Source organism: Dendrobates tinctorius, unplaced genomic scaffold (assembly GCF_039654945.1).
Source record: "Dendrobates tinctorius isolate UK_male_01 unplaced genomic scaffold, ASM3965494v1 ptg000023l, whole genome shotgun sequence".
Classification (NCBI taxonomy): domain Eukaryota; kingdom Metazoa; phylum Chordata; class Amphibia; order Anura; family Dendrobatidae; genus Dendrobates; species Dendrobates tinctorius.
In genome coordinates, this window is record NW_027361691.1 from 3,803,024 (window position 1) to 3,829,113 (window position 26,090).

Sequence of the window (26,090 nt, forward strand, 5' to 3'; positions counted from 1 at the left end):
CAGCCTGTTGCACTTTTGGGTCCATCCAACAGCGTAAAAAAACCGCTTGCACACAGAATGCGCCAAAATAACGCATTACAGTCTATGGGAACGCAGGCGGGCGCATGGACATGCGCCCGCCTGCGTTTGAAAACGCATGCGTTTTAAGAGTTAACATGGCTAGAAACTGGTTAAAACGCATGCGCCTAAAAAACGCAAATGCATGCAAAACGCATGATGCATTTTTTGCATGCGCTTCTATTGCGCACGAAGCGCTGCGCTTAAAAAACGCCAATGTGAAAGTAGCCTTACAAAGTTTCATATAGTATATTATTATATAGGAATGAAGCGCGGGTGTTAGATATCATTGATTATTACAGTCTCCAGGAAGTGATTGAATAGAGTCCCCTCCCTCTGAAACCAGGGAGTGACAAGAGGGTGGCATACAGAGCCTTATCTCAGTGTACAATTCAACTATCCTGCCTTTTCTAAGCTTCCACAGCTACAATAAAACGGCCATTATCTCACCCACCCTATGATAATACTAATGAAATGACTCTGCTTATTCTGCCCTAGTCTATACAACAAAGCTGAAAAGTGAGCTTTAGTAGGTAGCAGGAGAACTACAGTATATCATAACCTTTTTGTGTGGATCGGTACATATGACAAACATACTGTATAAATAATCAGATGGTTCCCAACATCAAGCTTTCATTTTTTTCCCTCCCTTTGGTTCAGGTCACATTTTAGCTGTATGACAGCTTGTTTTTTGTTGTGGGACAAGTTTTAGTTGTCTTCTCAATCTATACCTGTGGCTTGGGACAACTCATAAAGTCCTATGGCTTTCAGTACCACCTTTATGCTGATGACACTCAGATCTACCTCTCCAGCCCAGACGTCACCTCTCTGCTCTCCAGAATCCCGGAGTGTCTATCAGCCATATCCTCCTTTTTCACCTCTCGCTTCCTCAAGCTCAATGTGGACAAATCTGACCTAATTATCTTTCCTCCATTTCACAGATCTTCCTTACCTGAACTATCTATCACAATAAATGAATCCACACTTTCCCCTGTCCTGGAAATCCGATGCCTCGGAGTAACCCTTGACTCTGCCCTGTTCTTCAAACCGCACATCCAAACTCTCCTGTCGCCTCCAGCTCAAAAATATTTCCAAAATCCATCTTTTCCTCAACCCTCACTCTACCAAAATGCTTGTGCATGCCCTAATCATCTCCCGCCTCGACTTCTGCAACATCCTCCTCTGTGGCCTCCCTGCTAACTCTCTCGCACCCCTCCAGTAAGTCCTTAACTCTGCTGCCCGACTAATTAATCTCTCTCCTCGCTACACTCCTGCTTCCCCTCGTTGCAGATCCCTTCACTGAATCCCAATTTCCCAGCGTATCTAGTTTAAACTACTAACACTGACCTACAAAGCTATCCTTAGCCTTTCTCCTCCATATATTTCCAAACTAATCTCCCGATATCTTCCCTCACGTAATCTTTGATCCTCCCAAGACCTCCTTCTCTCCTCCACACTTATTCGCTCTTCACCCAACCTCCTCCAAGATTTCTCCCGAATATCCCCCATCGTCTGGAATTCTGTGACCCAACACGTCCGGTTATCCACCACATTTGGACTCTTCAGACGGAACCTGAAAACCCATCTTTTCAAAAAAAGCTTACAACCTGTAATGACCCTGCTGCCACCTCACCACTACCAGAGCTACCTCCTCACCAACACCGGAGCTACAGCAACCCTTGGCCTACTGTCTCTTTCCCCATAATCCTGTAGAATGTAAGTGCGCAACGGCAGGGTCCTCTCCCCTCTCTACCCGTCTACCGTTGTTAGTTTGTTTACTGTAAGTGATATTTGTATTTTGGTGTAACCCCTTCTCATGTACAGCACCATGGAATTAATGGTGCTATATAAATAAATAATAATAATAATAATAATAGTTCACATTGTATGATGAATTGGTGGGAAAAAAAAACACAAAGTGCACCACAATTTTTAGGGTTTTATTTTTATGTTATTTTCTTATATACATATATTTTACTAATTTAAAAAAAATTCAGAACGTAAGAAAAAAATTGAGTTTGACCTATCCTGAGACATGTTTTTCTGTCGAGCTGTATGATGAGTTGTTGTTTCTTTGTGTAGTTGTCATTTTGTTTGCTTACATTTTGGGATACATGCAACTCTTCAAATGCTTTTTATTTTTTTTTTATGAAATAAGGCAACCCTCCCCTCAGCCCCCCCCCTGCCCCAAAAAAAAGCATAATGGTATTTACCATATAGGTTGAAAGGTAAAATGAAAAATTTGAAAAATTGGAAATTTACCGTACGTATGCAGCAACAAAAAATATGGTTATTAATTTTGGGGGGAATGGTAAAAAGGATGTGAATTAAGCTATTAGATGTTTGTATATTTTGAAAAAAAAACAAACACTTTTTTTAAGTTTTCCTTCATACTTTATATTATAATACTTTAACTTTTGGCTTTGCAGCAGCTACCTGGCACTAGCTATTACAATACTCCAAAAAAATTAATCAGAAGACATTATCAGTGACTCACAAGCTTCAGATTTTTTTTTTTTTAATTTTTATATATATGTAAAAAAACAAATGTGATCAAAGCTCCTAAGTAATATAGACAAATACATATCAAATACATTCATAATAAATGCTAAATAATACAAAGGATTTAACAGCTCGGTCCCTTGGAGTCCATCGCTCTCGGTGTGTTACTGTTAAATCGGTCGTTACACAAGTTCTAGAGTCCTAACGATGATTACCGGTTTAATGGTCTGGACGATCCCGAGTGTAAGAAGGGAGGTAATTAATGGGAGGACAACACTGCGAAAGGTGCAGGAGGAATGCTGGCCCCGTGCAATATGGACAAATGGAGAATTATGTAAGATGTATACGTTGTAGCCCTAAGATTGTAGGCAGGTCTTGTCCGAATTCTTTAACCTCCCCAATGAGATGACATCAAAGGTTTTGGCCTAAAGTGGTGAAGTTGGATGCATTATGAGAGCTTGGTCAGTAGCCTTAAAGAGGTTGTCCAAGCTTGGGACTCAAGTCTGCAGTCAGTTTTCGCGACTGTAGACTTGTGAATCCTCAAAAGTCATGTGACCACAAGTTTGCATACTTCTGGCCACATTCCGACTAGACGTTTCAGGTCTTGAACAATTGACTTGTATTGAGAGATGCTGCACAAGTCTAGTTGGCATGTGACCGCTTGTATGCAAATCGCATACTTGTGGGATCACTCAACCAGAAGCTGACTTCCAGCTCCAGTAGTGTGATTACATTGAGTGACTGCAATCTTGAACCCTAAGCCTGGGCAACCCTTTTAAAAATGTGTATTTTTTTATTGGTTTTTTAAGGCTACCATGGGCAGGTTTTTGAAGAAGGAAAAATAAAAAGCTGACAATCCCTTAAAGGCCATTGAACTTTTTCTATTTTAAAAATGAAATAATAATGGCCCTAAAATAAAAAATAAATAAAATCACCTACTGGACCCCCATTAGTTCCATTCTTCTGCTGCTCGTGGCCACAGAGTGTGTGCAGCAGTGACCCTCCACCTGGGCCAGAAGAGCATCGGGGAACACTGGTAGCAGTGCAGAGGAGCAGTGGGGGTCCAGTATTATATGGTTTGGGCAGATTGTTTATTAAAAAAGTAATAGTGGACAGTCCCTTCAAGGCTACCGACTATTTTTTTTTATTTTAAGAATGGGACCAGGATGACTCTTAAATGAAAAAAAAAAGCCTCATCTATCAGACCCAAGTTGTTCCACGGCACTGTTGCCCATGGCCACTGATTGGCTGCATCGTGACCTTACATCTGAGCCCAGAAGGATCGCTCTCCATCAGGAGACATGGGTGGCAGTGTAGAAGAACTGAGGGGGTCGGATGGGTCAGTATGGTTTTTCCTTTAACTTTAAGGCCATTTTTAATTTAAAGAAAAATATAGATTTTAGACTTTCCTATTAAAATGACTCTTTGAGGGTTTATTCTGACTCCTTAATGAGTAATCTGGGCAGGTGCTGGTTTTATTAGGGTGACTTAACACGGTCTGGCCACATCACCCATTCTCTTGAATAGGGGAAGGCTTGTAGTACCATTTATGGCTGTTCTCCCACCGGTGACCTGCACCGCCTTCAATCGGCTGATCGGTGAGGGTACTGGTAGTTGATCAATACCAATTTCACATTTATGGAATATCTTAAAATATTTTAGCAATGATAAAGTCCTGTGAAACCTCTTTAATCATGGCGAAACAGCAGGAACGCATGGCCATGGAATGGGGACTATATTTTTGAAACAATCTCCAGTCCCAAAAATGACCTTGTGCCATTCCCATTTTTCATGCATATCATACGTGTGAACATGCCTATTAATGGCCCTATGGAAAAGTTTTGGCAGCTCAGGGTCAAGGCTGAGTTCTTGAGGTGGGATCTGAGGTCTAGATTCCATGTTGTTCATAGGACTTAAGGTACTGTCACACTTAGCGATGCACCAGCGATCCCGATCAGCAATATGACGCGGTCAGGATCGCTGGTGCATCGCTAAGTGGTCGCTAGTGAGCTGCCACACAGGCAGATCTCACCAGTGACATAGAAGCGGTCGGGGGTCGTTACTTACCTGTCAGACGCGGCGATCCTGACGTCCTCCCGCCCGCGTCCACGCGTCGCTCGTCGGCGCCACAGGAAGCTGACGACGAGAAACGGCCCAGGACGTTCTCGCGTGATCGGCGATAACCAGCGGGGGAGCCGGTCGGAGGTAAGTATCAGACATAGCGATATTGCTAGCGATATCGCTTAGTGTGACAGGCCCTTAACCTTCTGTGAGGAGAGTTGTCCATTTGTCGGGGCATTTTTTTTTCTTACGTAAATGCATGTATTTGGTGCTAAAAAAAATCACTTTCGTTATTGGGTTTCAATAAAATTTTTGCACCATTTTGCTTTTACAGGTTCTTTGTTTTCCTCCAGATTCAACTTTGATGCAATCATGAATCAGCCGGAGCTGAGAAAAAGGCAGATTAGAGTTACAAATTCCTTGTCAGACCATCATAACGAGCTCACTGAAGGAATCTCAATTAATTAATTCTGGAGCCAGCATTAGACAGTGCAGCACGGGGGTATAAAAGGCAAATGGTGCAAAATTTTTGATGGAACCCAATTGCCAAAAAATATTTTTAGCCATAATTATGGGTATATCATTAATAAAAAAAAAAGTCAGGAAAGCTAGACAACCCCTGAAAGTGATTTTTTTTTGGTAATGATCTCCAAAGCTCTATTTTGCATTACATTACTATGAAAGACATGGCATCAGTTTGTGACATGCGCTAATGTGGAAAGTTTCCTTACTTGTGTAGTGTCTATGGCTTATGTAGCTGATACGCAATGATTTTTCCCATTGTTGAGACGTGCATCGATGATCCAAAGTAATGAGATATTGGCTAAAATTCCATTTTTCTGTAGCGCTCGTAAACAGTCTGTCGGTGGCGCTGTGGAGAACGGGCGCATCCACATGCTGTCTCGTGTAGAGAGACCAGCACACATGCGGGGCCTTCTCCATTTATTTCTATGCACATTCGCTGATACCTCTACTTTACAGACATCTTGAAGGGTCTCCGTTCTCCAGATAGTGAGATAGGCCATAAACATGCCAGTTTGAAAGACCCCTTTAAAAAGCAAAGCTTTTCATATGAAAGTGATCCTATCTGTTCCTGAACTCAGAAGATACTTTCAAAATATTCCATATTTTCTGCTTTGCTTCTAAGGATTAAGGTTGAATGGATCTGGCAAATATTTGAGAACCATTTTTCTCAGAATTGTCCTACGAGGAGTTGTCAGATTTTGTCCTCTTGAAACTAAAGGATGACAATACAACCAAGAAAAAAAGCTCCTCCCAGTAAGGAAGGAGAGATTTTTGTTTTTTTTAGATATCTGTTTAGGCTTTCTTAGTTTGCTCAAAAATCTACAATATTTTGTAAATCTCTTGAGAACGTCAACCACCTCCAAAGTTAGGTACATGATCCAGTTGGTGGGCCAAACCAAAAATCGAGCAACGTGAATATGAATTTAGGGTTCCTTGGTCTATACCTCTGACATATTAAAAATGATAACAATGAGGCTCATTAATATGTCCCATTAAGCAATTTTTTTATATGACCCCTTTGGTGTACATGGCTTCATGGGGAAGATTCATACACATGTAAAGTGATTCATTCCCACTCTACAAAATCAAGCCCCAGGAATGGTTAACACCTCAGGAAGTCTAGTCTGATTTCCTACCCCTTACAGATCCATCATTGTTCTCTTCTAGTTATTTCTCATTAGCATACAATATAAAATATTTAATAAAAATTATCATGGAGGCAGCAGATTGCATAGGTCTTGCGATTTTCCACCTTTGATTCAATACTGAACCAAAAAGCCAAAGCAGAAATATATTTTCGTAAGCTCCACTAAGGCAGGATTCAATTAGGATGGAGATATCAATAAGTGTGGGACTAGTTTTCGACAGTATCTCAATAGCTTGATAAAAATCTAGGGCTGCTTAAGGCTCCGAAGATTGAGACCTAGAAGACTTATGGAGATATTTGTCAATGGTTTCACAGTTTTTAAGGTTGAAGGTAGACATAAGTCCATTGAGTTCAACCTATAGCCTAAGATGGTGATGGTACACTATAAAAGATGAGACCTACAAGAAGAACCTATGGTGGTCTATGAAGATGGAAGTTTAGGAGACTTATGGAGATGGTCAACAAAAGATGAAGCCTAAAATAATTATCTATTGTGGTCTAGGAAGATTGAAAGATAGAATACTTATGGAGATATTCTCGGCTTCCTCTTTTGTAGGCAATTATAGATAAATAATAATCTATGATGGTGATTGAAGGTTAGGAGACTTATGGAGATATTTATTTATGACTGCCTACAAAAGATAAAGGCTAGAATAATAATCTATGATGGTCTATGAAGTTCGAAGCCTAAAAGAGTTATGGAGATTAATCTATCTTTGGTGGCCTATGAAAGATGAAACCTCAAATAGTTATCTGAGTAGGGTCTATGAAGATTGAAGGCTAGAAGACTTATTGAAAAAATGTATCTATGGGTTCCCTACAAAGAATGAAGCTTAGAATGGTTATTTATGATGGCCTATAAACATTGAAGCCTAAAAGATTTATGCAGAGGTTTATCTTTGGTGGCCTACGAAAGATGAAGCTTAATATAGTTATCTATGGTGTGTCTATGAAGATCATCGGCTAGATTTATGAAGATTTTTAATCTATGGTGGTCTACAGAAGACTGAAGCCTAGAATAGTTATTTATGATGCGCTATAAAGATTGAAGACTTATTAGGACATTAAACTATGGTGGCCTTTGAAGGATTACGACTAGAAGACGTAACTATTGTGGTTTATGAGGATCGAAGGCTAGAAGACTTATGAAGATTTTTATCTTTGGTGGCCTACAAATGATGAAGTATAGCATAGTTATCTATGTGGTCTATGAAGATCGAAGCCTAAAAGACTTATAGAGATATTTATCTATTTTGGCCTATGAAGGATAAAATCTAGAATAGCTGCTATCTATGGTAGTCTATGAAGATGGAATCCTAGAAGACTTAGGAAGACATTTATCTATGGTGGCCTATGAAGATCAAAGGCTAGAAGACTTATGGAGATGTTTGTTTATTGTAGCATATGAAGGATGACACTTAGAATAGTCATTCATGGTTGTATATGAAGATCAAAGGTTAGAAGATTTTTGGAGAAAATGTGTCTATGGTTGCCTACAAATGATCAAGCCTAGCATAGTTATCTATGGTGGTCAATGAAGATTGAAGCCAAAAGGACTCATGGAGATATTAATCTATGATGGTTTACAAAAGTGGAAGCCTTGAATAGTTTTCTATGGTAGTCTATGAAGATCAAAGCCTAGAAGACTTATGGAAACACTTATATACAGCAGCCTTTGAAAAATGCAGCCTAAAAGACATGATGAATGAAGTCAAATAAACATATGAATACATATGAATATATGGTGGATTGTAAAGACTGACACCGAGAAGACGCAAGAATCTAGGACGGCCAATGAATCTATGACAATTCAGGGGTAGAAGACTTACACAGACTTATGAATTTATGGTGGCCAACAAAGACTGAAGCCGAGACGACATTATGTTTTCACGTAAGCCTAAAATGATATGAATATATAGGCATGTATGTTAGATTAGAGCCTCTGAAGAATGGGAAAAAGCGAATTTATGTTAGCTAATGAGGCTATGAAGACTCAACTTAGAAGGCATATAAGTACACTTGCCATATTTCCTGGAAAATCCAGAAGGTTACCAGAAAAGGGTGACACCTCCAACATTCCTGGAAAATTTGGCAAGCCTCTCAGGCACCAAAGAAGCCTCAAAAATAGCTCTCCCTGAATTTTTCCTGTGTGTTCCACCAAGTCTCATACCTACCCTCAAGACTAAGGGCATGGAAAGGGGCATGTCCTGCAAAAAAGCAGACTGAAGCCTAGAAGACATGACTATGATGACCCATGAGCCTATATAATTAAAGCAATAGTAAACATATAGACTATATGGTAGCCCAAAGAGAAAAGATTTTTTGTTTGCCGTTCCGCTAATGCTTATACTTGCTATCACCAAACCATGCATGTCAGATACATATTTCCTCTATAATGGTGGAGGGAGTTGAAACCCATACAACTGTTTATTCAGTAATTCAAGGGTATATCATCATGAAATAGAAAAAAAAAAGACTTGTTTTTATGGGTTACAGTGTATATTCCTCTTGCAAAATTCTACAGACATGATTAGGAAGGCTTGGTCGGTCCGCACATAAAACCATTAAATCCACCCATCCCATCATCCCAGAACTGTGGGATGATATTTTTGTACAAACAATGGCTCCTCTACTTAAGACCGGTCACAAAAGAACATATTTAATTCTTTTTGGCAAAAAATAAAGATTCATACTGGCAGCCAAGATTTTACGCTGGAGATCTTTTTGAAGAGTTCTAAATGCAAAATAAAAGAATAAAACGTTCATTCTTTTCTGGTAGAAGTCATGGAAAATTGATCTTCTTTCTATCACTGTCATAGGATATCCATAAAAATCGATGATTAAAATCTAAGAGAAGGTCTCGGTTGGGTCAAGGACTGAAAAAAGTTGCATTAAAAGTTGAGCTAGCATTCCAAATTATTATAATCTCCAGTCTCTCTCTTCTGCTTTCTCGGTGATGCTTTTCTATCTACCATAAAAGAGAAAGGAAAAAAAGAAGAAAAAAAATTCAAGAAGTAGAACGTAATCTCAAGCATGGTTCGCAGCATCTTGTTATATATGTATATAGAGGGGTTATGTTCCAAGTTTGTATCCAAGACTTATCGACGGGACTCACAACTTTGTGTCCTCCTCTTGGCCGCCTGCCACCAAACCTTGGTGACTTGCGTATTGGTCCTCTGCCTTCGATGGCCAGAAATGTAGCAACATCAACCAGAGGGAATCCATCTGGTGAAAAGGCCTTCAGCCCATAGTGAATGTTTTCTTTTTTTTTGCTTTACCTGTCGACTAGTTAAAATTACAACAGTTCAAATAACTGATGGTTTTTCCTTCTCCCGGCAAAGAAGAGTCTACATTGTTCACCAACGCGTTTTGCCTGGCCTCGCTGATGAGGCGGCACGCTAAGTCCAGAAAGAGTTTCTCCACGTTGTCCGATTCTTTGGCCGAGGTTTCTAAGTAATACATGTTTTGGGATCCAGCAAATTCTTCAGCTCTTTGTTGGGAGACCTCCCTCCGCTCTGCCAGGTCGATCTTGTTTCCTGTATTTAGAGGTGAAGAACAAAGTGTGATGTGAACATGTTTGTGGTCCACAAAGATTGGAACAAAATGAAAGGTACAGAATTTAATTCCCTCGCATTAACACTATTAACACGGTCTTGTTTTTGCTCTGAGTTGTAGAAAACCAAATAGTGAGGGTGATCAATGATTGAAACAGGCTGCCACGAGAGGTGGTGAGTTCTCCTTCAATGGAAGTCTTCACACAGAGGCTGGACAGACATCTGTCTGAGATGGCCACATGATGACCCTGGAGGTCCCTTCCAACTCTAACATTCTATTAACTATCCAAAAACGCAGCTGCTGTTGATGGATCTGTTTTAGTATAACTATCCTTATTTAGTACCTTGGGTGCTCAAGGGTGTACTGAAGTAAAAAGGGCACACTTTAGATATCTATTTTCGAACCCATGATATATTTATTTTTTTTTAGAAAAGCCTATAAAATAGTCCTAGATCAAAGGGCAACGACACGTTTTGAGACTTTTTTTTTTTTACTTAAATGCATACATTTTTTGCTAAAAGTAAATTTGGCATTTCACTAAAAAGCGTTGCACCTTTTGGCTATGATAACTTATTACTGCCTGAAGAATAAGTAGACTAAAAATCTGTGAGTAAGCTCATTTTGACATTCGTTTTTTAAATTCTTTTATCTGGCTCTTTCGAAACTGATCTATGCTGATTTATGACCAAGGACCACATCAAAGTTGAGCTGAACTTTTCTGTGGTCATAAATCAGTGCAGAGTAGCTCAGAAAAAGACAATAGTTACCAGCTCACCATCAGATGGGCTCACTGATGTATGTCAGTTAACTCATTCTACAGCCAGCAGTGTTCAGGGAAACAAAAGGGTGCAAAAACGGGAAGCAGGGAAGTGTTGGCATGGGAGAATGTGGGGAATATATTATGGCAGTTTTAGGGTTAGGTTCCTGACTTACCCACTAGCACAGTGATGACTTCATTATTAGCGTACTGTTCAATCTCCCGCAGCCATTCCGGAAGGCAGCGAAAAGATTCCTCGCATGTAATGTCATAGGTTAAAATCAAAGCGTTGGCACTGCGGTAATAACTTTGGGTGATGGAACGAAATCTCTCTTGGCCGGCGGTGTCCCATATCTGGAGCTAAGGAGCCCAAAAGAAAAGAAACGCAGAGGAGCATTAGCATCGCCGAAATTAACAGCGGATATACTTAAGCTGGCAGAGAAAATACGAGCCAGCCGAAAGATTTGTAGTGACTCTTTGGAAAATTTTGAACCAACTCAGCAAAACAACGAGCGACTCCTTTCAGATGTGCACAAAACAGGCAGGATCCTATCACAACTGCAAAATAGGACACAAACCTCCATAAGCTCCCTGGCGCCAGAATGAATGACTTCTCTAAAATAAAGCTGCATCCCTACTGCCACCTATTGGACACAAATAATCCATAATTCAAGCTGCCTCCAATAGGTGGCACTAGAGAGAGAGCTTTCCTTCTTCTGGAGGAAGCGCTATTTTGCATAATCTTCCCAGGGAGCATTGCCAGACCAATTAGATTCACTACATCAGTTGGGGGTCCTCACAATGGGGCATGAGGACAAGACTCAGCAAGAAGCCACAATCAGGTGCTGTCGTCTTCTTATAAGTAGTGTCAACACTTATGTCTTGATCTGTATAGTCAGAGAAGTTATGGTCCTGGCTCCAGCACCAAGCCTTGCTCCCTTCTCCCATAGCCGGCTCCCTCTGTACAAGTACGTGCCAGCTTACTCTAGTAACATGTCAAGCATCTCTGTTGTGTTCACCCAAGGCTTTTTAAGGCTGGCTCAGGCAGCCATGAGTTGCCGGTGTATTCAGGATGTATGGCAACTTGCTACCACGTTTTGTTGTTTTTTTTGCAGGATTTAACCATATCTTCCTTTTGACTCTACTTCAGTCAGCTGGACAATTATACTCCCTCTGCAACTCCTGCCTGCTTTCCTAGCTCAACCCAGTGACTATTGCAGCTATTGCTCTCTCGGCTCTATTGTGCTCATCTCTGCAATCAAGGTACTAGTTTAGTTATTCGCTACTGTTTTGTTGGTGCTTTTACTCACTATTATTCTATTGATCTCCTGTGGTTAACCATATCCTTGCTGCAAAATATGACTGCTATCCTGTGGTTAACCATATTCTTGCTGCAAGATACCTCATTACATGCATGTACTTCTCTATTTATCTTGTAGTACAGCTGCATCTAATGTTTCTCATCTATAGTCCTGCATACTCTGCCGTCAAGGATTTCATTAATCCAAATGCCGTCTAGCATCTTAGCCTCTAGTCCTTGCTATTCACCCTCACCTACGATTTAGCAAATCAACCTCAACGCAAGGGCCCATAACACTCCTTGACAACACTGTTCCTTAAAGGGGTTGTCCACTACTAGGACAACCCTCTCTCATTCCCCATGTCCAATAAATAGTACTACTGTCATGATCCATGCTGGATCATGACTGATAAAAAGCACAGGTAACCTTTTTTTTCCCTTAAGCTGTGCCTAAGTTTGGGTTTTTGCCCCCGGTGGCCATTAGGATTATTACACAGTGGTGTCTTTTGTGTTAAGTTTGCCCCCGGAGGTGGTGAGCGTCATTGCACTCTGGTTTCTTTAGTAAGTGCACATGATTATAATGCAGGTGTGATTGCTCTGGCTCTGCTATAAAAGAGTCTCAGGTGTTGCAATCAGTGTTGGTGATAGTGTTCATTTCAACCATCCTTGGTGGAGGAAGGAACTGGAGAGCGTTCCTTGCAGCACTGTCTGAGCGCTGTTGTGGAAGGGGTCAAAGGGGATTTCCTAGCAACTCTGACAGAGCTTGGTGGCAGCCATTCAGGAGGAAAGCTGCGTTCTGGTGGTGGACTCTGTTGCCGGGAGCAAGAGCAACAGAGTAAAGCTAAGTGGTGTTTCCCTGTCTTGTGTTTTTCCTTAATGCGTATTAGTACAGCGGGGGGGCCAGTGCCTGCGCCACCCAGTTCCCTAGCAAGGGATAGGTGTAGGGTGTGCTAGGGCGACAGGTTCCTGATCGGCGCCAGGTGTGGAACCGGCATAGGGAACGTTAGGAGTGTTAGGGACACTGACTCAGGGGAGTGCAGGAGGTCTCCATATCCCCGTTCCTTATTGCAGGGCCCACCGTTGTAACTGTTTCCCCTTCCCCTTGTTGTTTTAGTTACCGGCCTGCGGGCCGTGTCACACAGGACAGTTCACGTGCCGCGTCTTGTTGTTTCAGTTACCGGCCTTCGGGTCGCATCACACAGGACGGGTCATCGTGACAACTACCATGTCACATACATAAATAAAATTGCTAACCCACACACACACAGTCACTATACCGTAAATGTCAATAGCAACACTGCAAAGTATACATAACACTACTATTATCAGTATAAATAATGCTGCTATATCACACACATACAGTGGGGCAAAAGAGTATTTAGTCAGTCAGCAATAGTGCAAGTTCCACCACTTAAAAAGATGAGAGGCGTCTGTAATTTACATCATAGGTAGATCTCAACTATGGGAGACAAACTGAGAAAAAAAAATCCAGAAAATCACATTGTCTGGTTTTTTTTCATTTTATTTGCATATTATGGTGGAAAATAAGTATTTGGTCAGAAACAAGCAATCAAGATTTCTGGCTCTCACAGACCTGTAACTTCTTCTTTAAGAGTCTCCTCTTCCTCCACTCATTACCTGTAGTAATGGCACCTGTTTAAACTTGTTATCAGTATAAAAAGACACCTGTGCACACCCTCAAACAGTCTGACTCCAAACTCCACTATGGTGAAGACCAAAGAGCTGTCAAAGGACACCAGAAACAAAATTGTAGCCCTGCACCAGGCTGGGAAGACTGAATCTGCAATAGCCAACCAGCTTGGAGTGAAGAAATCAACTGTGGGAGCAATAATTAGAAAATGGAAGACATACAAGACCACTGATAATCTCCCTCGATCTGGTGCTCCACACAAAATCCCACCCCGTGGGGTCAGAATGATCACAAGAACGGTGAGCAAAAATCCCAGAACCACGCGGGGGGACCTAGTGAATGAACTGCAGAGAGCTGGGACCAATGTAACAAGGCCTACCATAAGTAACACACTACGCCACCATGGACTCAGATCCTGCAGTGCCAGACGTGTCCCACTGCTTAAGCCTGTACATGTCCGGGCCCATCTGAAGTTTGCTAGAGAGCATTTGGATGATCCAGAGGAGTTTTGGGAGAATGTCCTATGGTCTGATGAAACCAAACTGGAACTGTTTGGTAGAAACACAACTTGTCGTGTTTGGAGAAAAAAGAATACTGAGTTGCATCCATCAAACACCATACCTACTGTAAAGCATGGTGGTGGAAACATCATGCTTTGGGGCTGTTTCTCTGCAAAGGGGCCAGGACGACTGATCCGGGTACATGAAAGAATGAATGGGGCCATGTATCGTGAGATTTTGAGTGCAAACCTCCTTCCATCAGCAAGGGCATTGAATATGAAACGTGGCTGGGTCTTTCAACATGACAATGATCCAAAGCACACCGCCAGGGCAACGAAGGAGTGGCTTCGTAAGAAGCATTTCAAGGTCCTGGAGTGGCCTAGCCAGTCTCCAGATCTCAACCCTATAGAAAACCTTTGGAGGGAGTTGAAAGTCTGTGTTGCCAAGCGAAAAGCCAAAAACATCACTGCTCTAGAGGAGACCTGCATGGAGGAATGGGCCAACATACCAACAACAGTGTGTGGCAACCTTGTGAAGACTTACAGAAAACGTTTGACCTCTGTCATTGCCAACAAAGGATATATCACAAAGTATTGAGATGAAACACGGGTATTACATACCTGGTAATGTGTTTTTTCATGACACATGACGGCACCACGAGAGAGGGGATCCGCCCTACGAGGACAGGAAACCTTCAAGATAAAAGGGGCGGCTCCTCTCTCCGCATCAGTTGTTTTACAGAGCACGAGAGGAACTCCGCAGGTTAGTGGACACACAAATAATACATATTTTATACTGCTAACTTTTCAACACCAAGGGAGTGTATAATACTAACAAAACACCCAACTAATGACGTGATCAAATAGGGCGGGAATATAAGGGTGCCGTCATGTGTCATGAAAAAACACATTACCAGGTATGTAATACCCGTGTTTTTCCATTCTACATGACGGCACCACGAGAGAGTTACAGAGATTTGTATTCTCTTTAGGGGGGGATTACTGCCTGTAACACTCTTCTCCCAAATGTGAGATCAGAGGCAGCAGATAGGTCTAATCTGTAATGTCTGAAAAAGGTAGATGGAGAGGACCAAGTGGCCGCCTTACAGATTTGGTCGATGGAGGCGTCCGCTCTCTCCGCCCAGGACGTTGCCATGGCCCTCGTGGAGTGGACTTTTAGGCCCTCTGGAACAGCCCTGCCTGCACTACTATATGCTAGTATGATGGCCTCTCTCACCCATCTAGCTATAGTTTGCTTAGAGGCTTTAAGGCCTTTCCTTGCCCCCTGATATGAGACAAATAAGGCCCTCTGTTTCCTCCATGGTTTTGTCACCTCTAAATACTGTAGGATACATCTCCTAACGTCTAAGCAATGTAATCTCTCTTCCTTTTTGTTACCGGGGTTAGGAAAAAAGGATGGCAAGATTATTTCCTGAGCTCTGTGGAATTTCGACACTACCTTAGGGAGGTATGCTGGATCTAATCTTAACACGACTCTATCGTCCATAACCTGAGTGTATGGCGGGTCTGCTGATAGTGCGTGTAAGTCCCCAACCCTTCGTGCCGATGTGAGTGCCACTAACAAGGCTGTTTTTAAAGTTAACACTTTATCTGATGTTGCGTTTATTGGTTCAAATGGGCTTTCCGTTAGAGATGATAGGACTAAATTTAGATCCCAGGGAGGAGGTTTAGGAGATGGGACAGAGTCAGCTCTAGCACAGGCCCGGATAAATCTGGCGACCCATCTATCGTTTGCCAGGTCATAGTTGAATAATGCTGCCAGGGCTGAGACGTGTACTTTCAGGGTGCTGACCGCTAAACCCAAGTCTAAACCCCTTTGTAGAAACTCTAGCACTGCCCTCACAGGTACCTCCCCCTCCTGTATTGGGCCTGAGGTGGACAAAAATTTTCTCCATATTCTCCCGTATATTTTTGTAGTCACTGGCTTTCTGCTACTGATTAGGGTGGCAATCAACCTTGCTGAAAAACCTTTCTTCTCTAACAGTGACCTTTCAAATTCCAGGCTGTCAAATGCAGCCTGGAATTCGGAGGGTGATTGAAGGGACCCTGTGTTAGGAGGTCGTGGTCCTCTGGGAGCACCCATGGGTCTGTCACTGACATCACTCTTAGCCAATAGAACCACGGCCTTTTTAGCCAAAAGGGAGCTATCATAATTACTCTGGCTTGGTCCTACCTGATCTTCTTCAGGACTAATGGAATGAGGCATATCGGAGGGAAGGCGTACAGGAGACCTGATGTCCATTTTATCCTGAAGGCGTCTACCGCCAGTGGCATGTCAGCTGGCCTTAGGGAGCAGAATTTTTGAACTTTTCTGTTGGTTTTTGAGGCGAAGAGATCTATTATGGGTTTTCCCCACCTCTGCACAATTTGTTGAAAAATGGACTCTTTTAGGCACCATTCGCCTTGCTTTAAGTGGTTTCTGCTCAGAAAGTCCGCCTTCAGGTTGTCCACGCCTCGGATATGCAGGGCCGATAATGAGAGAAACTGATGTTCCGCCAGAGTCAGGATTCTTCTTGCTATTTCCATTAATGCCCGAGAACGGGTGCCCCCCTGATGGTTCACGTATGCAACTGCTGTACGATTGTCCGATAGGACTTTCACATGATGTCCTCTCAGGTGTGTCAGCAATCCTTCCAGCGCTCTTTCGATGGCTAGTAGCTCCCACTCATTTGAGGATAGATCTTTTTCCTCCTGAGCCCAAGGATCTTGGAGCCATAGGGTGTCTAGATGGGCTCCCCAGCCCCAGGGACTGGCATCTGTCGTGACTACTCTGGAGGCTGTATATGTCCAGGGTACACCCCTCGGAGAGGACTCTATCTGTAACCACCACCTTAGTGACTGGAGTACAGGATCCGGGATGGTGAGCTTCTGTTCTAACTGCCCTTGAAGCGTCAGATCGCTTTGTAACACACACCACTGAAGTTCCCTTGTGTGAAATTGAGCCCATTTTACCGCTGGTATGCAGGAGGTTAGGGACCCCAACACTGACATGGCTTTCCTCAGAGTCATTGTTGGCTTTCCTAATGTTGTCCTGATTAGATTTTTTATTTTCTCTTCTTTCTCCTTTGGGAGGCGACATTCCTGTATTACCGAGTCTATTGTTAGGCCCAAAAAATTCTGGACCATTGTTGGCTCCAATCTGGATTTTTTGAGGTTCAGTTGCCAACCCAGAGTCTGAAGAGTCTCTATCACCATCTTGACTTGTTCCTGACAGTGAGCGAAATCTTTCCCCACTATCAAGAAGTCGTCCAGATATGGTATTACTAGAGCATCTTTTTCTCTGAGATGTGCCGTGACCTCCGCAATTAATTTCGTGAAGACCCGGGGGGCTGTTGCTACCCCAAAGGGCAGAGCCTTGTACTGAAAGTGATGCCACTGAGATTTTATCTGGACTGCCACCCTGAGATATTTGCGGTCTTGCTGCCGGATCGGGACATGATAGTAAGCATCCTTGAGATCCAGGACCGACATGTAACACCGAGGGAAGAGGAGTTTCACTGTAGATCTTATCGTCTCCATCTTGAATGATGGGACTACTAGATACTTGTTGAGGCCTTTCAGATTTATAATCGTCCTCCAGGAATCGTCTGGTTTCTTTATCAGAAATAGGGGGGAGTAAAAGCCTTCCTTCTTTTCTTTTTCTGGAACTTCTTCCAGTACGAGTTTTTGTATAAGCGATAATACGTCCTCCTCCAAACTCTTTTGTCTTTCTTGAGATAATTGTACCGGAGTTTGAATGAATTTTTGTGGTGGCCCGTGGTGGAATTTTAACTCCAGACCTGACCCTGCTATCTGTCGGATCCAGGTGCTGGATGAGATCCTTTCCCAGGCTGGGAGGAAGTGAGAGAGCCTTCCCCCCACCTGAGAAGGACCGTCACTGGGCGGGTTTTTTGGCTTCTCTTGGGGGTTTACTGAAATAGAAGCCTCTCCCTCCTCTGTATCGTCTGTCAGAATTGTTTCTGTCACGATCTTTAAATTGTTGTCTTCTGAATTTTCGGCCCCTCTGAAAGGAGCGCTGAAAGGCTTGAAATGGTTGTTTCGGAAAGTTCTTTTTTGTATCACTCGCTTTTTCCAACACTTCATCTAATGCCGGACCGAATAAGAAATTTCCTTCACATGGTAGAGAGCAAAGTTTCATTTTTGCCTGAGTGTCCCCCGGCCAGCATTTGAGCCATACCGCACGCCGTCCTACATTGGTTAAGGCTGCTGACTTTGACGCTAGCCTGGCCGAATCTGCTGACGCCTCTGCGAGAAAGTCTGCCGTCGCTCTAATAGCCGGTAATGCTTCCAGAATCGTCTCTCTGGGAACTCCTTGTTCTAATTGATCCTCCAAGTTGTCTGTCCATATCTTCAGGGACCTAGCCACACAAGTGGCTGCAATGGCGGGTCTTAGTGCCCCAGCCGAGGTTTCCCAGGCTGCCTTAAGGCAATTGTCCGCCTTCCGGTCCAGCGGTTCTTTTAGAAACCCCAGGTCCTCAAAGGGTAGGGAAGATTTTCTGGCGACCTTTGATATCGCTACATCAATTTTGGGGGCCCTATCCCAGGATGAGGATGCCTCTTCCTCAAAGGGGTATCTCCTCTTCAGGGAATTCGTTATCTGGGACTTCCTTTCTGGTTTTTCCCATTCGCGTATTATGAGTGCTTTCAGTTGCTCATTAACAGGGAAGGTCTTACGTTTTTTCTTTTGCAGTCCACTGAACATGAGTTCTTGGGCTGTCTTTTTTACTCGCTCTTCTACTAGCCCCATGGTAGATCTAACTGCTTTAATGAGTTCATCCGTAGTTTCTACTGGGAACGTATCTTCCCCGTCCGAGCTACTTCCTGAATACTGCGTCTTATTTGAGTCCTCCTCTGACCCTGTAGAGTCTTGTTGAGAGACCCCTGAGGGGCTTGATCTCCTAGTTTTCCTCTCTGTATCTACAGATTGTAATGCTCTTACTGACTTGGAAACTTCTGTCTGAATTATGGACCTCAGACTATCCGAAAATGAGGGTGTCTCCTCCGCTATGGTCTTGTTAATGCACTCCTGGCATAACTTTTTGTTCCAGGCTGCTTCTACGGGACTTTTACATAAAGCACATTCTTTATTTTTAGACTTTCCTCTACATTTCTTAGGGACCTCCTATACTCCACCCCGCCAATGTATGTAAGAGGAGGAGGAGAGGGAAGGGAGGAGAAAAGAGAAAGAGAACAGACATTAGATTACTGGACTTTCTCGAAGTTCACTCACCACTCGGGCGCTTCACAGAATGGGTACCGGATCTGGAGGCTGACTGGTCCTTTCACTGTCTCCCAACGAGACTATGGACCCCTCTTTCCTGCGGTGACGATCCGTCCGTGCGCTGCCCGAGTGGCTCACACTACTGCTGCGGCGTGTCTTTGCTTTCTCCTCTGAGCACGACCGCCTCTCCTTTGCTTCCTGGCGCGGTTGCACATGCTCTGGCGAAGGGCTCTCCATTATGCTGCCTATGGCTGCGAGTAGTCACCTCCAACTCAAAATTGGTGCTGTGATGCCTGCTCGCCATTTCTGGCGATCTTAAATAGCACCTCTTTTTTTTTTTTTTTGACCACCTGGTCCCGCACCTGCCCCGCTAGTGTCTGTGTGGACGCGCGCGCGCGCACGTGCCCTCTGCGTGCCCCCCCGGGACCGTGCACACCTTCTGCCTCTCGCAGCCGCGGTGCTGTCTACTTCCGGGTCGCACGCAACCACTTCCGGTTCATCGGCCGTCATGCGCACTCCCAACGCGCGCGCCTCCCGATGCGGCCATACGAACCTGGGCCGGGTGAGCGCCTGGGCCCTACTTGCTTCGGGGCCCCCAGACACCCCTTACCTGCCTGGCCACCACTGACTGCAGGTATACCTTTCCTTTCCGCTGCGGGGTCCGGTGTCTGGTTTTCAACAGGGAGGGTACACTGTCTGTGGCCTCCGAGGAGCCTTTTTCTCTGCCCGGGCACCGATGTGTCTCCTGGGCTGCATGGCCACTGTATGTCGACAGGGAGGGAACACTGCAAGTGGCCTCCCTGGACCTTCTTTGTGTGCTGTCATCTTGGAGGGTCCACCGCCAAGGTACCCCGCTTCGCCTGGGCATCTGCCCTACCGGCTGTGGCCATGCCTTCGCTCAGGGGGGACATAGGCATATATGGCCCCCGAGGCGACTACCGGTACCCGGCGTCGGGTGTAGCAAATCCATGCCTGCCATTAATCACCCGACCCGGATCCAGGCATCCTCTTCTTTCTTCAAAATCTTCAAGAGGCTTTCATCTTGAGGGTTCCCCGTCGAGGACAGGAAACCAACTGATGCGGAGAGAGGAGCCGCCCCTTTTATCTTGAAGGTTTCCTGTCCTCGTAGGGCGGATCCCCTCTCTCGTGGTGCCGTCATGTAGAATGGAAAAATTTTGTTTCTGACCAAATACTTATTTTCCACCATAATATGCAAATAAAATGAAAAAAAAACAGACAATGTGATTTTCTGGATTTTTTTCCTCAGTTTGTCTCCCATAGTTGAGGTCTACCTATGATGTAAATTACAGATGCCTCTCATCTTTTTAAGTGGTGGAACTTGCACTATTGCTGACTGACTAAATACTTTTTTGCCCCACTGTATATTACACCGCCATCCCATAGAGAGAAATAATGTTGTAAGACTGAACATGGGCGGGTTGTCATGTATTCCAGCTCTGTTTCATTTAAGTAAGTGAACCTCATCACCACATACAACCTGTGAAGAAGGTTTTTGCGCTTCCTTTAAGGCAACTTTTTATAAAAGGAGGAGGGTCCTATATGTATATAATTTACCTATACAATATTGTATAATTTTCACAATATAATCGGCAATCTTACCTTTATTTTTTCACCCTTTATTTCCACTGTTTTAATCATAAAATCTACCCCGATGGTGGCCCCCTGGCCTGGTGGGAAGAGACCCTGTAAATGGAACAGACAGCCTATGAACGATTGATGAGTGTAGGATGCCCCTTTACTTCCATATATCTGTATAAAACTCGTCAATGTGTATTTTTTCTCTTAAGTCCCTTATACAGAAATAAGTGGCACCAAAGGCACCCCTCGGGGGCGTTACATTCTACGAGGGGGCATACTTTGCCCTTCCACTGTCAAACTATATCCAACGGCAAGAACCGCTTCATCTCAGAGCGACTGCTCCCTCCTGGCAGCCGGTGACTGATTTTGCTCCTGTTCCTACGCAGAGCGCAGCGATGAGTTTGTCATCAGTTACTGTGCTCTGCATAGGCAAAAATCGAGTAGACAGAATCTGAGCAAGACAGTGCTGAATCATGTGCATTGTGTATGGGCTGCGGTTTGTTCTCTCACACAAAGACAGAGACAGAGACCTGCTGGCAGAAAGGTGCCAAATTTAAAAATTAAATTTAAATTTTTTTACACACTTTTTTTCCTACCCTAACTTAGAGTAGGTCTTGGGATAGTGTTGGAATTAGGGATAGGATTAGGGCTAGGGTTGGGGCTACAGTTAGGATTAAGACTGGTATTAGTGCTAGGGTTAGGACAAGGGGTTGAGGCTACAGATAGGGATGAGACACAATTAAGGCTTGGATTAGAGATAGGGCTAAGGGTTGGCGCTATGGTTAACGTGCCCCTGTCAGCAGGATTGTGCACAGTGACCTACAGTGTCAGGTCGGCGCCGTTATACTGATTACAATGATACCTGGTAATGAAATCTGTCTTGTGGTTGTTGTTTAATCTTTATTTTTAGCTTTGTGTTAATGACAGGCTCGTGCCCCGGGGCGGCCTGTGGGGGGTCTTCATGTGGTCTCTGATTAGGTATTAATAATGCAGCCTGCTGACAGGTCACTGATCGCCCCCTAGTTTACATAATGAATATCTGCACATACTGAAGAAAAAAAAACCCTTCTGCAGGCAAGTGCCGGCCGTGACCCCTGCGCTCCCTGCGCTGCAGCATTATTGCATGTTTAATGTCCTAGTAATCACTGTAATTCATGTTATTGAGCAAGTAAAAAAAAAAAAAGTAATTTTGAAACTGGCGCCCGCCGCGCATGCGCAGTAGCAGCTATTGGTGTGTATAGAGATCTGATAGCTGTTATTGCGCAGGCATCTTGCTGGAGAATAAAAAAAATTCCTCCGCCAAGATGGTGTCATGTCGGACGCTGTTCACACCACAGCGTCCGGCAGGCAGAGGTAGTTCCACCTCCAGCCACTATAGCCTCAGTGGCGCCGGCCTGATCTTCAGGCTCTCGGGGGTTAATCCTGCTGGAGACCAGGTTGGATGGTTAGTCACGCCCACGGTCTTTAAATAGTCATGCTGGCCTATGGGCGTCGCCGATTATAGCTTGTGTTTCATACCAAGTGGTTCCGGTCTGGAGTGGAGGTGTTGCAGAGAGAGAGATTCGTATCTGGTGTCGTATGATCCGTTGTTATCCTTTCTCCTTCCCATATTTGTGTTTAGTTGTGCCCTGTATATTCCTGTGTGTATGCGGCGCGGTGCAGTTTAAGTTCTCCCTGTCTGTCATTATTTGTGTGGGGGCTTTGGTGGTGTGTCTCCTCACTGGGTGGAGGGTTAAGTGCAGGGCTGAGCAGGAGACAAGGAAAGGGTGGAGGCTCAGGCATTTGCACCATCAGCAAAAACCCTGGGTTGAGGGTCAGACAGGGTTTCCCCTAGTTATAGGGACATCACAGGGCCCCCGTGTATTACAGCCTTAGTGGGACTAAGCCCCCCGTGACATTATAATCGGCCCACATTTTTTCAGGAGTCCATGGATCCATTAGATTCCATAACCCGCCAGTTGGCGGCGCTGTCCTTACAGGTCTCCGAGTTGAAAGGGGCAGTTCAGCAGCAGGGCCTGGTAGTAGCGAAAGTGCAAACGGTATCTGCAGGTATCGGTGCAGAGCCGAAGATCCCGCTGCCAGAACGTTTTTCAGGGGATCGCAGCAAATTTGTCGTATTTCGGGAGGCCTGCAAGTTATACTTCCGCATGCGGCCAATCTCCTCAGGAAATGAGGCTCAGCGGGTGGGCCTGGTGTTATCATTACTGAGTGGGGACCCCCAAGCATGGGCATTTTCCTTACCAGCTGACTCTGCTACATTTCTTTCTGTTGATAATGTTTTTTCTGCCCTCGGACTCATTTACGATGATCCTGACCGACTGGCTCTAGCGGAATCTAAAATCCGCGCCCTCCGCCAGGGGGAGCGCTTGGCAGAGGACTATTGTTCGGAATTTCGCCGCTGGGCCGTAGACACACAGTGGAATGACCCAGCGCTGCGGAGCCAGTTTATGCATGGGGTGTCAGGGAGGGTTAAACAAGCCCTCCTGATGTATGAGTCTCCGGCATCGTTGGAGTCTGCCATGAGTTTGGTGATACGTATTGATCGCCGTTTTCATCAGGGGGCACAGGAGACGCTACCTCTGGGGGAAAGCAGAGGTGCAAGTGTGGTTGAAGTAGATGAGTCCCCTGAACTTATGCAGATTGCTGGCGTGGCACAGGTTAAGCGTCGCGCTCCGGGATTCCGGAAGCCCGGAGCATGTTTCTACTGTGGTAAAAGAGGTCATTATATTAACGTTTGCCCGGTACTACCTAAGAGGGTCACATCGGCGGAAAACTGTTAAGCTCAGAGGGTATGGAGGAGACCCAACTGAGCGTATGCATATCCTCCATGATGGTATCTCAATGTATGCTCCCTGCCAAGGTTATTATCGCGGGCAGAGAGCTACCAATATCAGTGTTTGTGGATAGCGGTTCCGCCACCAATCTCATAGATGAGGAGTTTGCACACACCGCTGGGTTTAAGATTGAAAAACTTCCTCACCCCATACAGGTGGTGACCATTAATGCTGTTCCCCTCCCTCAAGGGGAGATTACGGAGTTTGTGGCAGAGGTGAAACTCCACATTGGGGTCCTACATTCTGAGTCGGTTACATGTAGGGTCCTCCGTAATCTCCCAGCACAAATGGTCCTGGGTTTTCCATGGTTGTCCAGACACAACCCGGTAATTGATTGGAAAACTCAGGACATAGTACAATGGAGTGGTTTTTGCCAAGACAATTGCTTGGCCACATGTGTGTCCGCCGTGACGCCCAGCCTGCCGGAGGCTTTGCAGGATTTCGCAGATGTTTTCTCTGAGAAGGGTTGCTCAGAACTGCCTCCACATAGAGCCTATGACTGTGCGATCAGGTTAAAACCCGGGGCCAAATTACCTAAGGCCAGGATGTTTAATATTTCTGGTCCTGAGAGACAAGCTCTGAAAGACTACATCGCGGAGAGTCTGAGCAAAGGACACATCCGGCCTTCGTCCTCGCCTGTAGCCACGGGGTTTTTCTTCATTAAGAAGAAAGATGGGGGTTACGCCCGTGTCTGGATTTCCGAGAGTCAAACCAGATTACTATCCGTGATCCTTACCCTATGCCGTTAATTCCGGATTTGTTCAACCAGGTAGCGGGGGCGAAATGGTTTTCCAAGCTGGACCTCAGGGGGGCGTATAACCTCATAAGGGTCCGTCAGGGGGATGAGTGGAAGACGGCGTTTAACACTCCTGAGGGTCATTTTGAGAGTCTGGTTATGCCGTTTGGGTTGACCACCGCGCCTGCCGTTTTCCAACATTTTATTAATGATGTATTTGCTCATGTCCTGGGGAGATTTGTGATTGTGTACCTGGATGATATCCTCATTTATTCTAGCGATTGGGACACTCATTTGGAGCATGTCAGGCAGGTGTTACAGTTGCTCCGGGAGAACCAGTTCTATGCTAAGCTGGAAAAATGTTTATTTTTTGTCCAGGAGTTGCCCTTTTTGGGATATATTGTGTCCGCAGCCGGCTTTAAGATGGACACCGCTAAGGTGCAAGCGGTGCTGCAATGGGGGAGGCCGGAGAGTCTGAAAGCACTCCAGCGGTTCCTTGGGTTTGCGAATTATTATAGGAAATTTATAAAACACTTTTCGACTATCGCCAGACCGCTCACGGACATGACAAAAAAAGGTGCCGATCTGGCGAGCTGGCCTGAGGTGGCTATACGTGCATTTGAGCGTCTGAAGAATAGTTTTGCTTCAGCCCCCATTCTGGTGCAACCAGACGTGTCTAAACCTTTTGTGGTGGAGGTTGATGCGTCGGAGGTGGGAGTGGGGGCAGTACTGTCTCAAGGCTCGTCCTTGAGCGAGATGCATCCATGCGCCTACTTCTCCAAGAAGCTGTCGCCGGCCGAACGGAATTATGATATCGGCAACAGGGAGTTGTTGGCCATCAAACTGGCTTTTGAGGAATGGCGACACTTCTTGGAGGGGGCGGCTCACCAGGTCACAGTCATCACCGACCATAAGAATCTGCTCTATCTGGAGTCGGCTAAGCGTCTGTCTCCTAGGCAGGCTCGCTGGGCATTGTTTTTTACTCGTTTCAATTTTCTGGTGACTTACCGTCCCGGGGCTAAAAACACCAAGGCGGATGCTTTGTCTAGGTGTTTTCCGGGGGGAGAACCTCGGGAAAGGCCGGTACCCATCCTCCAGAAAGGGGTAGTGGTCTCGGCTCTCACGACGGATGTAGAGGCGGAGATTGCCGAGGCCCAAGAGGAGGTACCACCAGGACTTCCCGCCAACAAATCATTTGTACCCCTGCATCTTCGGCTTAAGGTGTTGAAGGAACACCACGACTCGGTACTGGCTGGTCATCCAGGGGTGAGGGGCACCTTAGAGCTGGTATCGCGTCGTTTCTGGTGGCCCAAAATCCGGCAGGACGTGGTCTCATACGTGGCAGCTTGCATCACGTGCGCTAGGGCTAAGTCACGCCGTACCCGTCCTGCTGGCACGCTACAGCCTCTGGGGGTACCCAATAGGCCATGGACAGAAATCTCCATGGATTTCATCACTGACTTGCCAGCCTCGGCGGGGAACACGGTCATCCTGGTGGTGGTTGACGTTTTTCAAAGATGGCGCATTTTGTGGCGTTGTCTTCATTGCCCAATGCTAAGACGTTGGCTCAGGTATTTGTGAAGGAGGTGGTCAGACTCCACGGAGTACCGTCGGACATAGTATCG

The 26,090-nt window shown here is 45.0% G+C and overlaps 1 protein-coding gene across 3 annotated transcripts in view; it reads right to left on the reverse strand.

The window, feature by feature from the left end:
• Positions 1-8,685: 8,685 nt before the first annotated feature.
• Positions 8,686-26,090, reverse strand: part of RAB30 (RAB30, member RAS oncogene family) — a 202,609-nt gene continuing 185,204 nt past the window's right edge. For all 3 annotated transcript variants that reach the window (XM_073569188.1, XM_073569186.1, XM_073569187.1), the window contains 3 exons: positions 20,917-21,000; positions 10,781-10,964; positions 8,686-9,828 (listed from right to left, as the gene is read on the reverse strand). In XM_073569188.1, coding sequence (XP_073425289.1) covers positions 9,578-9,828; positions 10,781-10,964; positions 20,917-21,000 — 519 coding nt within the window. In that variant the 3' untranslated portion in view covers positions 8,686-9,577. The remainder of the gene's footprint in view (positions 9,829-10,780; positions 10,965-20,916; positions 21,001-26,090) is intronic.